This window comes from Notechis scutatus, chromosome Z (assembly GCF_049901735.1).
Source record: "Notechis scutatus isolate UNSWTSFEM ecotype Mainland chromosome Z, rNotScu1.2, whole genome shotgun sequence".
NCBI lineage: Eukaryota > Metazoa > Chordata > Lepidosauria > Squamata > Elapidae > Notechis > Notechis scutatus.
The window spans coordinates 34,607,228-34,622,757 of record NC_142025.1 but is presented as its reverse complement, the minus strand read 5'-3'; the positions used below and the strand labels follow the sequence as shown (position 1 = coordinate 34,622,757).

At 37.5% G+C, this 15,530-nt stretch overlaps 1 protein-coding gene and 1 long non-coding RNA gene across 5 annotated transcripts; one reads left to right on the top strand and one right to left on the bottom strand.

Moving 5' to 3' along the window:
- Positions 1-1,215: 1,215 nt before the first annotated feature.
- On the top strand, positions 1,216-14,662 carry KLHL7 (kelch like family member 7). Of its 4 annotated transcripts, none has more exons than XM_087945882.1 (12): positions 1,216-1,523; positions 2,757-2,859; positions 3,788-3,881; positions 5,262-5,386; positions 5,820-5,995; positions 6,849-7,023; positions 8,200-8,312; positions 9,038-9,278; positions 11,757-11,958; positions 12,255-12,352; positions 14,073-14,275; positions 14,527-14,662. In XM_087945882.1, the coding sequence occupies exons 1-12, from the start codon at positions 1,404-1,406 to the stop codon at positions 14,584-14,586; spliced, it is 1,710 nt and encodes a 569-aa protein (XP_087802008.1). In that variant the 5' UTR covers positions 1,216-1,403; the 3' UTR covers positions 14,587-14,662. The 4 variants fall into 4 exon arrangements, with proteins under 4 accessions (XP_087802008.1, XP_087802005.1, XP_026533781.1 ...); XM_087945879.1 differs by having other exon boundaries at positions 8,170-8,312; XM_026677996.2 differs by lacking the exon at positions 14,527-14,662 and having other exon boundaries at positions 8,170-8,312; positions 14,073-14,495.
- Positions 14,634-15,271, bottom strand: LOC148128817 (uncharacterized). The gene is made up of 2 exons (XR_015745712.1): positions 15,187-15,271; positions 14,634-14,749 (listed from the first exon to the last, which is right to left on the bottom strand). It is a non-coding gene; the product is annotated as an uncharacterized LOC148128817 (long non-coding RNA).
- Between the last annotated feature and the right edge of the window lie 259 nt (positions 15,272-15,530).

Genomic DNA, 15,530 nt, shown 5'->3' with positions numbered 1-15,530 from the left:
TGATACATTTCTGAAGCAACTTGATAAGAGAAGAGAAAGAATCACATTGCTATATCTGGTTTATAAACATTATTTTAATTTAGGAAACTGGATATAAATCTTTCATTGTCACTATTATATGCTGATATGTTGATGATACAACTTTAAACCAAGAATTAAATTTTGTAACAGTTGTTGATTTTAAGTGCTTGTTACAGCAGTTTTTAAGCTCATATCTAGTTGCCTTTAAATTACTGGTGTTACTTTGAGTCCCATTCTCTTTATTGATATGTTGAAGCTGTTATATTGAAAATCATAAAAATTCCAGTATCTGGTGAAAACTGTTTAATGGTTATAGTTTTGCAAAAAAAAAAAAGTTACATGTCCTGGGACACTAGAAATCAGTCTATATGATGGTTGCTTTCTAAATCAACAAGGCAGCTTTGGAAACAAGGGTAATACTGAAATATAGGTGTAGTTATGGTTTCTTCTGTTTGTTTATTGTTGACCATTTCTCAAGTATACATAGCAATTGAAGATATAAAAGAGATTCAGTTTTTGAGTTTCATCTGCCAGATTTCTCAGTGTTAATTAATCCAGTGATATTAAAAGTGTGGGAAATGCTGCAATTGATAATTAAAGAAAGCTCTGGAAGAACACGACAAAAATGTAAATTTACTGAAATTTGGTTATCATTTCTTAATTGAATTAACACTTTACCTAATACATTCCAGACAAAAATCCTGAGCATGTGTGCTAAAAAAATATTTGCTTTATTTCCCAAGATACTATTTTTCTTCCGTTTTTCTTTGATGTCTCTAAAGAATCTGGAGACAAAATCTATTGAAACTCTTAACAGAAAAGCAGATCGAGGTAAATACATGGCTAAAATCTGTCTATATACAGTTGCTTTTGTTCCAGTTAATTGATGCTTAAATTCTTTTTTAAAATTTAAACATGGTTCACTAAGCTCAGCCTTGCTGAGTTTCCATACACACATTCGCTATCCATCATCCACCTCCTCTTTTTTGGAAGAAAATCTCGAGCTGCCTGTATATTAGTAGGGCGCGATGACGACATGCTTGCTCATTCTTTGTTTACATCCCTCCTCTTTCCGACCCCTCCAAATCCTTCTTTGCGGCGAGATTGGCTGTAAGGGATGGTAAGAGACCTTCGCGATCTGCCTCTTGATTGGGCAGAGTGTTCATAAAAAAAGAAGGCGGTGCGGCTTTACGTGATTGCGCTGTCCGCTGATTGTCAGTGCGGTAGTGCCTCAGTTCTGCCGTTTGCCACTTAGGTCGAGGAAGCTCTCGTTGCTTCGCGCCGGTTACTGTCTTGTGTGAACCCGCGTTGGCGTGAGAAGTCCTCGTAATCTCGACGTCAAGAAGAACAGGCAGAAGGTGGGAAAGAAGAGGGAGCAGAGCATGGCGGCATCAACGCCAGATAAAAACATCAAGAAGAAAACGGAGAAAAAGCTGGCTGTTCGTGAGGAAGCCAAATTATTGGCTAGTTTCATGGCGGTCATGAATAATATGAGGAAGCAAGTAAGTGGAGGAGGAAGGGAGGGCGGAGGTAAGGTGGGTGAACTGGGCCTCCCGTAAAGAACCCTTGGCGGAGCCTGTCGCCTTATGGGATCCAGCAAAAACCCGGCGCTGGGGTAGGGACTATGGGTCGGATCCCCTGCTCGAAATCGAGGGATCAAAGTCATGGCAGTTTCAAGTGACCAGCGCTGCCTTCCTAGTGAAGAATGTCCCTAGGAAAAGGGCCCAGTTTTGAAGGGATTGGCTTGGCATTCTTTTGTTATTTTGCCAAGTCTCGGTTATCGTTCTTCCCTATGGCAAACGACGTCGATGGGGTGCCTGGTGCTGCAGGCATAAAGCTGCTGGTTAATTGGGGGGATTTGAATTAGCAGCATTTTGGTTTATCGCTCAATCTTTTACATTAGTGTAGTTATCTGATTCTTTTACATACAAAATGCAATTCTGATATTCTAGAAGAATTGTAAAGGTGTGATTTTATAACCCAGTCTGTTCCACTTGGTACATAACTTATGCCACCAGACTCTAAATTCTAGACCTAGAAAACCTAGAACTATGCCGCCTTCGGTCTGATCTAAGTATATAAAATCATACATTGCAATATCCTACCTGTCAATGAATACTTCAGCTTCAACCATAACAACACAAGAGCACACAATAGATACAAACTCAAGGTTAATTGCACCAAACTTGATTGCAGGAAATACGACTTCAGCAACAGAGTGGTCAATGTCTGGAATACTCTACCTGACTCTATGGTTTCTTCCCCAAACCCCAAAAACTTTAACCTTAGACTTTCTACTGTTGACCTCACCCCTTTCCTAAGAGGTCTGTAGGGAGCGTGCATAAGCACACCAACCTGCCTACCGTCCCTGTCCTATTGTATCTTTTGTTTTTGTTTTTAATTTTTCTTATATCTATCCATGTATTCATAACTATGTTTTTACTTATACCTATTATCTTGTAAACAATTGACAAAAATAAATGTTACTGTTAATTATGTTAACTTTGTAGTCAAATTATATTGGAAGAAGATAATACAATGTGCCACGATACTATCCTGCAGGTAGTGTTTATATTTCCGTCTTGGTAACTTTCATATCTTGGAGTTTCAGAATTCGCCAGGCAGTAAACTTAGGCTTAGTTTAGTGAAGAAAATAAACATTTCTACCAATTTTTCTGAATACAAGAAATATATTTCTGTATCATAACTTTGTGCTTTTTTTGGTTCTATTTTAGAAAACACTATGTGACGTTATATTGATAGTCCAGGAAAGAAGGATCCCAGCTCATCGGGTTGTACTTGCTTCAGCCAGTCACTTTTTTCACTTAATGTTTACCAGTAAGGTTTTTTTCCAGTTCAGCTTTTAATAGTCTCTTTAGAATATCAATTTATTATCTCTAGATTTGCAAAAAAGGAAGAATATTTTAATTAGTACTATTGAACAAGTCTTGTTACTATAATTTCTATAATCCTAATTAAACCATGATATTAATGCCTTCATACAGTACTTCATTTTCTATAGTTTAAAACTACCCATAGGAAATTATCAATAGATAGCTGGAAAAAGTAATGTCGCCTCCATGACAGAGTGTTTGTGAGAAGAATTATGAAAATGTTAGGCTATATCCTTCAGGATAAAGCCTAACATCCCATCCTACATGGGGCTGGATCACCAGCTATTTCTAAATTGGCCACAAATAGGTGATCAAGTGCAAATAAGCATTGTGCCATTGCCACTGACTCAATTGTGCTTCTGGAAGCATGATAGAACGTTCACTTTGAAACAGAATGCTGTGGAGTTTGGGGGTGCATAGTTGTCCTACTGGTAAGAGCTTCTGCTTTGCTCAGTGTCATCAGCTTTGCTGCTGTTGCTAAACTATTATAGTACACAATGTTCTCATAAATGTCCTAAGCTGAGAAATGGAGAGTAAACTTTGATGCATCCCTTCTCACTTGTGATCAGCTTCCCTTCCTGCCCCAAAACAAATGTAGTCACAACAGGGATTGTGGATCTGATACAGTACTGCTACTTAGTCCTCTGAGCCATAATTCTTGGTAGCTGTAAATGTGATAGATGTGGCTTACTGGTAAATAGTGTTTGTGAGTGACAATCACAACTGGAAGTACCTAAAGGAGGATATAATGAGTGTTCCAGAACTGCATCTGAGAAGAGCTCCCAAAAGAAACAGGTTTGCCCTTTCACATATCAGAATAGTAGCTCTGCAAGGTTTTTTTTAAAAAAACTCTTGATATTATCTAATTACAGCAAATATGATTGAATCAAAGTCATTTGAAGTTGAATTAAAGGATGCTGAGCCAGATATAATTGAACAGCTTGTGGAATTTGCTTATACCGCAAGGTAAGTATATCACAATATTCACTATTGCTAGCCACCTACAAATACAAATCTAGAAAACTTCATTCATGTGATTAAATTAGCCATTCAAGTACCAAATATTAGTATATATCTAATATAGAATGTTATTTTAAATGTTGCAAGAAATATTCACATTAATTTTATAAGCAAATGTTATAGTTGTCTGTATTTCTACATTTTTTAATTGTTAAGAAAATCTTCTCAAAGATGCTTTTTAAACAGGGTTGCGTGTTGAGTCCCTTACTCTATACTCTTTATGTGCATGACTGCATTCCCACTCACACTAATACTATTACTAAATTTGCAGATGATACAACAGTAGTGAGACTTATCTCCAGGGGAGATGAGTCTGCCTACTGAGATGAGGTGGACCGATTGCTTTCATGGTGTAGAGACAATAACTGAAAAACTGTTGGTGACCTACCGCTGCACCATAGAGAATATCTTAACTTACTGCACCTCTGTATGGTTTGCCAATTGCACAGTGGCAGATAGGAAAGCACTCCAGAGAGTTAACGTCATTGCCTAGAAAATCATTGGTTGCCTTCTCCCCTCTTTGGAGGAGCTTTATAGCTCCTGCTGCCTTAAGAAAGTTGAAAACATTCTCAAAGATCCATCTCATCCTGGGCACCCTTTTTTTGAACTATTACCATCTAGCACAGTGATCCCCAACCTTTTTGGCCGCTGCGGCCCGGTACCGGCATCAGCTGGGCGCATGACCAGTGCCGGCATCAGCTGGGCGCCGCCATCTTTTTGATGAAAACGTGCTTCCGGTGAGGTGCGAAGCACATTTCATCAAAAAGATGGCGCCTAGCGCTTCTGGTGAGCTTTCCGGGTAGAAATGGCTTTCTGCCGGAAAAGCTCACTGAAAGTGCTGGCGCCACCATCTTTTTGATGAAAATGTGCTTCCGGTGAGCTTTCTACCCGGAAAAGCTCACCGGAAGCACTTTCATGAAAAAGATGGCGGCCCCAACAAGCCGCGGACCGGTAGGAGTTGTTCCGGTCCCGCGGATCGGTGGTTGGGGACCCCTGATCTAGCAGACAGTACAGAATAATAAAAAACAAGCACAAATAGGCTGAAAAACAGCTTCTATCCCAGGGCAGTAGCTCTTTTGAATTCTACTGTATAGTGCAGTGTTGATGGTTTTCGGTTCAATATGTGGAGTGTGAAGGATGTGTGTTTGTGTTTATTTTCATGGTCATGATGTGCACTGAAGATGATGTTTGATTTCCTTGTACAAGGTGCAATGACAATAAAGTAAACTAAACTAAATGCTATTTATAGATTTTATTATAGATAAGTATGTGTCAGTTTATATGTATATTTGTTAAAATGTTTACTTGTGTAAGCATTTTTTACAGAATTTCTGTGAACAGCAACAATGTCCAATCATTGTTGGATGCAGCAAATCAATATCAAATTGAACCTGTGAAAAAAATGTGTGTAGAGTTTTTAAAAGAGCAAGTGGATGCTACAAATTGTCTTGGTAAGGCATCTCCTTCCTGTTAAAGATATTACAAGATTTCCAAAGTTTGGAATGAAGAACTTTGTCCATTGTGTATTATATTTTTGAAACAATTTTTACAATATATAATTTTGTTAAGATTTGAAAATAATATGCATATATCAAAACATTGAGGCTTATATCTGCTTATATTTGCTTTTTGAGAATCCATTTAGTGTAGTGGTTAAAAACTAGAAATTAGGAGACTGAGTTCTAGTAAAAAGCCAGATGGGTGATTTTGGGACAGTCATTTTCTCTCAGCCTAGGAATCAAGCATTGGCAAATCACTTATGCAGTCTTTTCAAGAAAACTGCAGGGACTTGTCAAGAAGCATCAATGACTCAAAGGTACAAAAATAATGTGTACTTTATATATGTCACTAAGCTAGCCACTTCTTTTCTCCATCTTGCACTAGGTATAAGTGTATTAGCAGAGTGCCTTGACTGCCCAGAACTGAAGGCCACTGCGGATGATTATATTTATCAGCACTTCACAGAGGTGTACAAGACTGATGAGTTTCAGCAGTTAGATGTTAAACGTGTGACACATCTCCTCAATCAAGATACTCTGACTGTGAGAGCTGAAGATCAGGTAATTTAAAAACAAAACACAACACTTTTTTTAAAACCATGTCTTCCTCAATCTCAGGTCTTCTACCAGAAGCCTGCACAGTATCTTAGCTGTTCCCAGCATGCACTCTTCTGGACAAAGAGCTCTGATGCCATTCCTGGGGTCTGTTGAAGCCATGCTGCAAGTACTTCTATCATCACTGGGATCACTTTGGCCTTTACTTTCTGCATCTAGTTCTTCCTTCAGGTCCAGGGGTGGGATTCTACCAGTTCAGCCCAGTTCTATAGAACCAGGAGCTCCAAAGAGCAGCTGACATCAAATTGGTTCTCTCTGAAGATCATCTTTTCTTCGGTTGGGCCCATCCGTCCGCCCGCGCTCTAGGCTGTCCTTTATTCTTACCTTACCTTACAGCAGGAGATGGTGATTGCTTGCAGGAAAAGTTGTTTTGCAAGTACTGTGTGCACATGCATGCAAAGCGCATGCTCACCGAACCGGTTGTTATGCTGGTAGGATCCAGGTCCTAGTTGATGCAGAGTTCCGTTCAGGTCTAGTTGATGCACAGTTCTAAAGTCCATAAGGAAATTTCTTAATGTTAGCAGTTAATGCAGAACAGCTATTATTAATATCAATGTTTGGTTTCTAAGTTTCTTTACCAATTTTGAATGAAAAAAAGAACTCGTAATTGAGATTGACAAGTGGTGAGAGATGAAAAAATGTCTCAGATAATAGTATCTTCTGCTAAACGTCCAAAGTTAAGTTTGGCATTTGAACTGGAGCTTTAGAGTTTTTTATTTTAAATAATATTTTCTTTGCCATTTCTAAAATAGACTTCTATGTATATGTGTCTAGTTAAATATTTTTTCCTAATTTCCAGGTTTATGATGCTGCTGTTCGTTGGTTAAAATATGATGAGCCAAACCGCCAGCCCTACATGGTTGATATCCTTGCTAAAGTCAGGTTTCCTTTAATTTCAAAGAATTTCCTTAGTAAAACTGTACAGGCAGAGCCACTTATACAAGACAACCCAGAGTGTCTCAAAATGGTTATAAGTAAGTTTATCATCAAAATGTCTTTTCGACATCCTAATATTGATTTCCTCTATGAGCTGCCTATTTCACCATATAACCCTTCAAAAATAACCCCTTGAAAAGAGATAATTTTATCCTTTGGGAGTGAGTGGGCAAGAAACCAAATGTCTTTTACATTCTAGCTCTATCCTTCCAAGAAAAACGTTCTTAAATGTCAGTCCTTCTTTCAGGGAAATGTTATTTCACAGGCCATACTCTCTTTGGATTTCAAACACCTTTTTTAAGAAGTTCCACACCTGCTTGGACAAGGATGATTTGGGGTACACTGATAAATTCTAATTATAAAACAAGTAACAGTCATTGCTGTGATGTTTTTGATAGTTCCTTTGACATTCTACTTAATGGAGCTTTCTGTTTTGTTCAGGGCTATCTGCACAAAGCATGTTACACATTTTAAAATGCCAATTGTGCAATTGAAATGATTTAGTTATAGTTTTGTTCAGTACAGGTTAGACAAATTCAATGAATTATACGTTGATCTGCCTTTAAATCTTTCAGGAGCCAGCAGGTTTAGATAAAAAAGCTATATTGTTGATTCACTATGGTAAATGTATCTCAGCAGTGTTAAAGTTCCTCACTGTCTTTCAGTTTATTTTTAGGTACAATTTGAGATTATCTTCTTGAACTACTTGGGATTAGGCAATCCAAAATGCTGCCTTAATCCTTAGACTTCCTTTTTTGTAATGAGTGTTTTGCTTGTGAAATTCTCTCCATAGAATGTCCAAGTACAAGAGTTAGATCCATGTGTTTGGCAATATCCTGTCATTCAGTCAGTACCCCTCCTTTCCTTTCAAGACAAGGTGGTCTGGTACTTTGGTGTTCTCAAAATAGTAGTAATTGGATAGTGGTGAAACTTCAGCTTTAGCAGAATGACTGGAAAGAAAGAAAAACAGTTATGGCCTTGCTTTCTGAGAGGTCTTCATAAATTAAAATTGCTGTTTAATTATGTGTGTGGACATGCAAGGGTGAGGAAATAAGTGCTCCACAGAAGGAAGAAACTGATGCCCTCTTTTACTTGATGACCCCTTGTACAAAAGTGTGCATACTTATTATGCCACCTTATGTTGCAAATAAAAAAACTGCCCAAAATCAGTTTTTTTTCTTTAGGTGGAATGAGATACCATCTCCTTTCTCCAGAAGACAGAGAAGAATTGGTGGATGGGACTCGTCCAAGAAGGAAAAAGCATGAGTACCGTATTGCCTTGTTTGGAGGATCACAGCCCCAGTCATGTCGATACTTCAATCCAAAGGTAATTCTGATCTTCCATTGTTTGTATGGATTAGATGTACTATATAAAAGTATATCTTTACTTAATGCGTAATCTTATATGCCTGCATTTTGTGACTTGGGTCTATGTTACGGTTATTTTATTTTTATTTCAAGCAGAACCTAGTTTATACACCAAAGAGCGAAAAGCTGAGGGGTGTACTTAAATTGCAGGTGTTTGCTGTTAATATAATCTCTTTTTTTTACATGTTTGATATGTCACACACAAAAAGCCACATTTTGTTTTTCCTAAAATAGGAAAAACAGGGTCCTAAAGAATGATACATTGGAAGATTAAAGTTTCTAGAGTGCACCTCTATTTTGAGGTTGCTTCAGCAATTTAACACTTTTTAAATATATAACATTACTGTCAGGGACATGGGTCTGACATAGTTCACATGATTTATTAACATCCATGTTTCATTTCATAGCCATCGTAAAAGCAGTCATAAAATCAGATGAGTTCACATGATCACCCACTTAACAACTACAGTTGACTTATAAGCAACATTCCAGGCTCCTTTGTGGTTTCTCACCTTAATATATCATGTTCTGAGGATAATACAAATGTTATTCATGTTATTCTCAAACCTTTGACAAAAAATGGAATAAAAATAAAATATTAATGATTCTAAAACTGAAGACATTTTTTTTTAAGAAGGACATGGCTGAAAATATTCTATAGTACTTTGATTTATTTTTATGCAGGATTACAGCTGGACAGACATCCGATGTCCCTTTGAAAAGCGGAGGGATGCAGCTTCTGTTTTCTGGGATAATGTAGTTTATATTTTGGGTGGTTCCCAGCTTTTCCCCATAAAACGAATGGATTGCTACAATGTGGTTAAAGACAGTTGGTACTCCAAGCTGGGTCCTCCAACTCCTCGTGATAGCCTTGCAGCATGTGCAGCAGAGGGTAAAATTTACACATCTGGCGGTTCAGAAGTAGGTAAGACACATTTATGGACATGGCTGTGGGAAGATTAAATGCTACATTTGGTACTATATTGTTGCAAAATATTTCTTTTAAAAGAACTAGGTTATAGTAAACACTATTATGCCAATTTTGAATCCACATGATAGCACAGTAATACTACATGCATTAGTTAAACTGTATTTCCCCTAATAGAATGGAAGGTTTTACAACTTGGATTATTTTCTATACATACATACATACATACATACATACATACATACACACACACACACACACACACACACACACACATACATCTGTGTGAAAAAGTCCTGCACGCTTTATGGTTTACAGTTTATGACTTTTTTTGGATAGACTATTGATTTTATGATATTTTATGCTAACCGCTATGCAAATATTGTTATTTTTAAATAAATACTGGTGGTTTTTAAGTGAAAAGCATAAACTTTTTGCAATTTGATGGTGTTTGGATGGGGATTGTGAATTTTCTTGCATGCTTACAATGACTATGAAAACAGATTAACTGATGCATACACAGTGGCATATGTGTAGCAATTACTAAGGCCGATGCTAGTGTTTTGTTAATGTTTTTGTTGTTTGTGGCCCTGAAAAGGACCATTTAGGTAACCAAACATGGTTACGAATATGAAATTGACCAGCCTTTATTGCTTATCACCAGGCGGCATCGCTTCAACATAAACTGTATAAACCTTTGCATGTGATCTTTGGTGACAGTGTGGTGCCAGGCTGCAATAATGGATTCAGTCAACTCCTGCTTGGTCTTCGGATGCTTCTTGCTTATTTCATAACCAATCTTGGCCCACAAGTTCTCAATTGGGTTCAAAACTGGGCTCTGAGCTGGCCAATCCAGGAGTCGAACACCATGCTTCTTCATCCACTGCTGGATGGACTTGGCTCAATGACAAGGAATGTTGTCATCCTGGAAGTAAAAAAAGTCCTTCCCTACAAGTTGCTGAGCTGAAGGAAGCATGATCTTTTCCACGCTTCAACATACTGCTTGGAATTCATGATTCCCTGCACGATTTGTATCCGACCAATACCAGAAGCAGCGATACAGCCCCAGATCATCACGTGCAATGGATGCTTCACAGATAGATTCAGGCAGTACGGCCTAAATTCTTCATCTGGAAATCTTCTGACATGCTTATTGCACTGATTCCCAGTCAAGTAGAAATTGCTCTTGCCACTGAAGATGACCTTGGCCCACTGTTCGTTGGTCCACTTGGCATACTGTACACTCTATGCCGAAGCGATGCCACCTGGTGATAAGCAATAAGGGCTGGCCAATTTCATATTAGAAACCATGTTTGGTTACCTAAACGGTCATTTTCGGGGCCACAAACAATAAAAATGTTAACAAAACACTAGCATCGGCCTTACTAATTGCAACACGTATGCCACTGGATATGCATCAGTTAATCTGTTTTTATAGTCATTGTAAGCATGCAAGAAAATTCATAATCCCCATCCAAACACCACCAAATTGCAAACAGTTTCTGCTTTTCACTTAAAAACCACTAGTATTTATTTAAATATAACAATATTTGCATAGTAGTTAGCACAAAATATCATAAAATCAATGGCCTATCCAAAAAATGTCATAAACCGTAAAGTATGCAGAACTTTTTCCCACAGCTGTGCATACATACATATTTGTATGGAAATAATTTTCACTTAGCGCATTGAGCCTTAGCTCATTGGACTTGAATAAGACTGTCATTGGTTTTATTAATGTGTTGATAAACATATAAAATGCAGCTCTTTCTTTGCAAAGCTTTTTGATAATTTTCTTGATTATATTTTTAGAAATTTTTAGAAGTATTCCTTGTAGATGTTTTATCTATCCAAATACAAAAACATTCTTTGGATTTAAATTCTTTTCTCATTACTCATGGTAATAAATAAGCCTGTATCTGTCACAAGACACATATCCAGTACAACCACAATATTAGCCATATAACCCAGTAGCATTATGTTAGTGCTGTCAAATAATCTGTTTAACCTCTTTCCTGGCCTTTTGCTTTAGGAGCAGCATGTAATTACAGCCATTTTTTCACTGGCCTTTTCATTGGAGAGCCATTTTTTATGTCCCTTGAGTCACTGAAGGGAGAGCATGCATATTTCAAGTTTTCTCACTGCTAGCATGGCAAAAATATTCTTAGATTTTATTCACATTAAAGGGGGACACACAAACATTTTCTCCTTTGTTTTCTCTGTGCTTCTACTGAGATTTGCAATAAAAACAGTGCTTTTTTTCTTTCATTAATCAGATGTTGTCCTCAATACAAATAATCTGATTTGGTGTTGAGAAATTGAGAAGGAGATGCCAAGTTAGCATTTCCCTGAAAATGGTGTGTCAAAATCTGGGCCACTACTGAGAGTTTATTGTCTATGTTATTTGCCTAAGAACATTACCTTAACAAGCAGGTGGTCTCAGATTGTCTAAGTGACTGTATTTTTTGTTTAAAGGAAATTCTGCTTTATATTTATTTGAATGCTATGATACAAGAACAGAAAGCTGGCACACAAAGCCCAGTATGCTGACTCAGCGATGCAGTCATGGGATGGTAGAAGCAAATGGCCTTATTTATGTGTGCGGAGGAAGTTTAGGGAACAATGTTTCTGGAAGAGTCTTGAGCTCCTGTGAAGTTTATGATCCAGCAAAGGAAACGTAAGTATTGACTTTATTCCCTGTCAAAAGCGCGTATCAGGAATAGGTTTCTTCACATTGTGAAATGGTAGAAAAGTTTGATTTCTAAGTTATACATCTCGCCCTTCAAAACACTGAAACTACTTTCTTATTTGGGGAGAAAAATGTAAAAGAGCCACCCAAGAACCATACTCCATCTGCCAGGCTTTACTGAAATAAGAGAACTAACAGCTAATTATAACATTTCTCATTAAGTCTTGATGACATTTAATGTAAAGAAAAATATGGTTGAAATTGTGCATTTTAAATATTTGCAGGTGGACTGAGCTATGTCCAATGCTTGAAGCTCGAAAGAACCATGGTTTGGTAGTTGTGAAAGATAAAATATTTGCTGTAGGGGGGCAAAATAGCTTAGGTATGTATTAATAATTTATTCTACCTAACTGTCATGGGGCTCTATGGACTGTTGCAGTATTAAAATAAATAAAACCCTAAGTTCTGCTTTCTGAAAGATAAAGACATCAACCTTCTCAATGCTTGCAGTATAGGCTTTAAATAGCTATCACAGTATTTCAAGTAGATTGATATAAATGGTAAAACATTGTTCAGCACCAGAAGGCTTAAATTCAACAGAAAGTACTTCCCTAAAACTAAGCTCATCCTGATTTTCCATAAACAGGGATTATTAAATGCTCTTTATCCAGGAGTTTTTTCATATTAATGATAGGTTAAAATGTCATATAAATAAAACACAGATGCTAGGTACACAATAGTGATTAAACTATTTCCTTATAAATATCTGTAGCCATATTCTGATAATATTCCTAATAAAATAACAAAATATAGTTTTAATTTTAATATTTCTAACCTTTCTTATATAAATATAATACATGTTCATTAATTTGCAGGTCTTGTGGTACTCATTTTCTAAATGTAACTTTATATTCCCAATATATTCTGTAAATAGTCTTTTATGTTTCAGTTCTATACGTATTTATCTGGAAGTAAAAATGATAAAATTTGTGGAACTTAGTTAACAAGCTAAGTTAGTACAATTTAGGTAGATACTACAATTTCAATTAATTTTGTGGCTTTATGATTCAATTTTATTACATCCTCACTACTTATGGAAGTTTTGTATTCATGATGAAGCATAGCTCAGGAATAAAACTATCAATATTCTTTTTTCTTAATTTTAAATAGAATTTTTAAATGTGGTTCCTGTACAATATTAAACATTTAAGATTTTACGGTTATATACTCCCATGTCTTATAAGTAAGTTTTATTAAACTCTGAAGATATATTCAGGATATTAAATAATTATACCATATAATTTGAAAGTTACTTTTCTTCTGTAGGACTTACTGTATATACTCGAGTATAAGCCTAGTTTTTCAGCCCATTTTTTGTGCTGAAAAATCCCCCTCGGCTTATACTCGAGTCAGATTCCCCTCTGAAAAAAAATGGTGTGGAGTCGCGGCCTCCGGCGGCAGCGACTCCCAACAGCCCCAGCCGGGAAGGGAAAGGCAAAAAGCGTTTTGCCTTTCCCTTCCCAAGGCGGCGGGACTGGGGCCGCTCCGGCGGCAGCGACTCCCAACAGCCCCAGCCGGGAAGGGAAAGGCAAAAAGCGCTTTGCCTTTCCCTTCCCGAGGCAGCGGGACTGGGGCCGCGCCGGCGGTAGTGACTCCTGACTCAGGGGGCCTCCGAGGGAGGGGAAGAGAGTGACTCCTGCCTCCCGCTGTCATCATCATCTTCTTCTTTTGGGTTAGTGAATCAATTAAACCTTTCATGATAGTGAGATCGTTTCCCAAATTAATTATTTTTATTTTTGAAATTTACCAGTAGCTGCTGCATTTCCCACCCTCGGCTTATACTCGAGTCAATAAGTTTTCCCAGTTTTTTGTGTAAAATTAGGTGCCTCGGCTTATATTCGGGTCGACTTATACTCGATTATATACGGTATATATTTTTACCTATTTCTGTAGTAGATGTAAATGTGTCTTTAAACCATTCAATTAACTTCTAATTTATTATATTGGTACAATATTTTAAATTTCTTGGGGAAAAAGTTTTAATCCTAAAATGATAATGACAAAGTTATATTAGCTTAATAATTATTTTCTTCCTTCTAAAGGTGGCTTAGACAGTGTGGAATACTATGACATTAAACTGAATGAATGGAAGATGGTTTCCCCAATGTCATGGAAAGGTGTAACGGTAAAATGTGCTGCTGTGGGTTCCACAATTTATGTTCTAGCTGGATTTCAGGGTGTGGGTCGCTTGGGGCACATCCTTGAATATAACACTGAAATTGACAAATGGACAGCAAACTCTAAGGTTCGTGCTTTTCCAGTAACCAGCTGTTTAATTTGTGTAGTGGATACTTGTGGAGCAAATGAGGAGACATTAGAAACTTAAACACTTTAGTATTATCAAAAAGTACTCCTGAAAGAAATTGCTATTTGTTTTGTTCTACCATTTAGTTGTGTCTTGCCAGTACATAATATGGGGAAAATTGGAGTGTGGTTTTCATTATTATTTCACTGTTCATATAATTTGAGTTTTCTTATTTGACTACTGTTCTTTAGGGCCCTTTCTATGCATTGGAATTATTTCAGTTTCTCCAAATGAGGAGTGAAGGAAAATGAAAATTTCTCAAGATGCCCAACCAATAATTTTTTTCACAAAAAAAAACCAACTGACTAATATGCATTGCAAATTATTTCAAGAATAACCTCTTCATTAATCTTCATTTTTCATTAAAAGCACTGGCATTCTTCAAGTAGAAAACTCCCAAAACAAAATATTAAGCTACCGTATATACTCGAGTATAAGCCGAGTTTTTCAGCCCATTTTTTGTGCTGAAAAAATCCCCCTCGGCTTATACTCGAGTCAGATTCCCCTCTGAAAAAAAAAATGGTGTGGAGTCGCTGCTGCCGGCGCGGCCCTAGTCCTGCCGCCTCGGGAAGGGAAAGGCAAAACTCAGGGGGCCTCCGAGGGAGGGGAAGAGAGTGACTCCTGCCTCCCGCTGTCATCATCTTCTTCTTCTTTTGGGTTAGTGAATCAATTAAACCTTTCATGATAGTGAGATCGTTTCCCAAATTAATTATTTTTATTTTTGAAATTTACCAGTAGCTGCTGCATTTCCCACCCTCGGCTTATACTCGAGTCAATAAGTTTTCCCAGTTTTTTGTGTAAAATTAGGTGCCTCGGCTTATATTCGGGTCGACTTATACTCGAGTATATACGGTATATGTTGCTCGAACTAGTGTTCAGGGTGCCACCTCATTACAGAATTCAAGTTTTGTAATTTTGTTTCCAATAATTGAAGTACCGTATATACTCGAGTATAAGTCGACCCGAATATAAGCCGAGGCACCTAATTTTACACAAAAAAAACTGGGAAAACTTATTGACTCGAGTATAAGCCGAGGGTGGGAAATGCAGCAGCTACTGATAAATTTCAAAAATAAAAATAATTAATTTGGGAAACGATCTCACTATCTCACGTCGTCTCGGGAAGGGAAAGGCAAAGCGCTTTTTGCCTTTCCCTTCCTGGCTGGGGCTGTTGGGAGTCGCTGCCGCCGGCGTG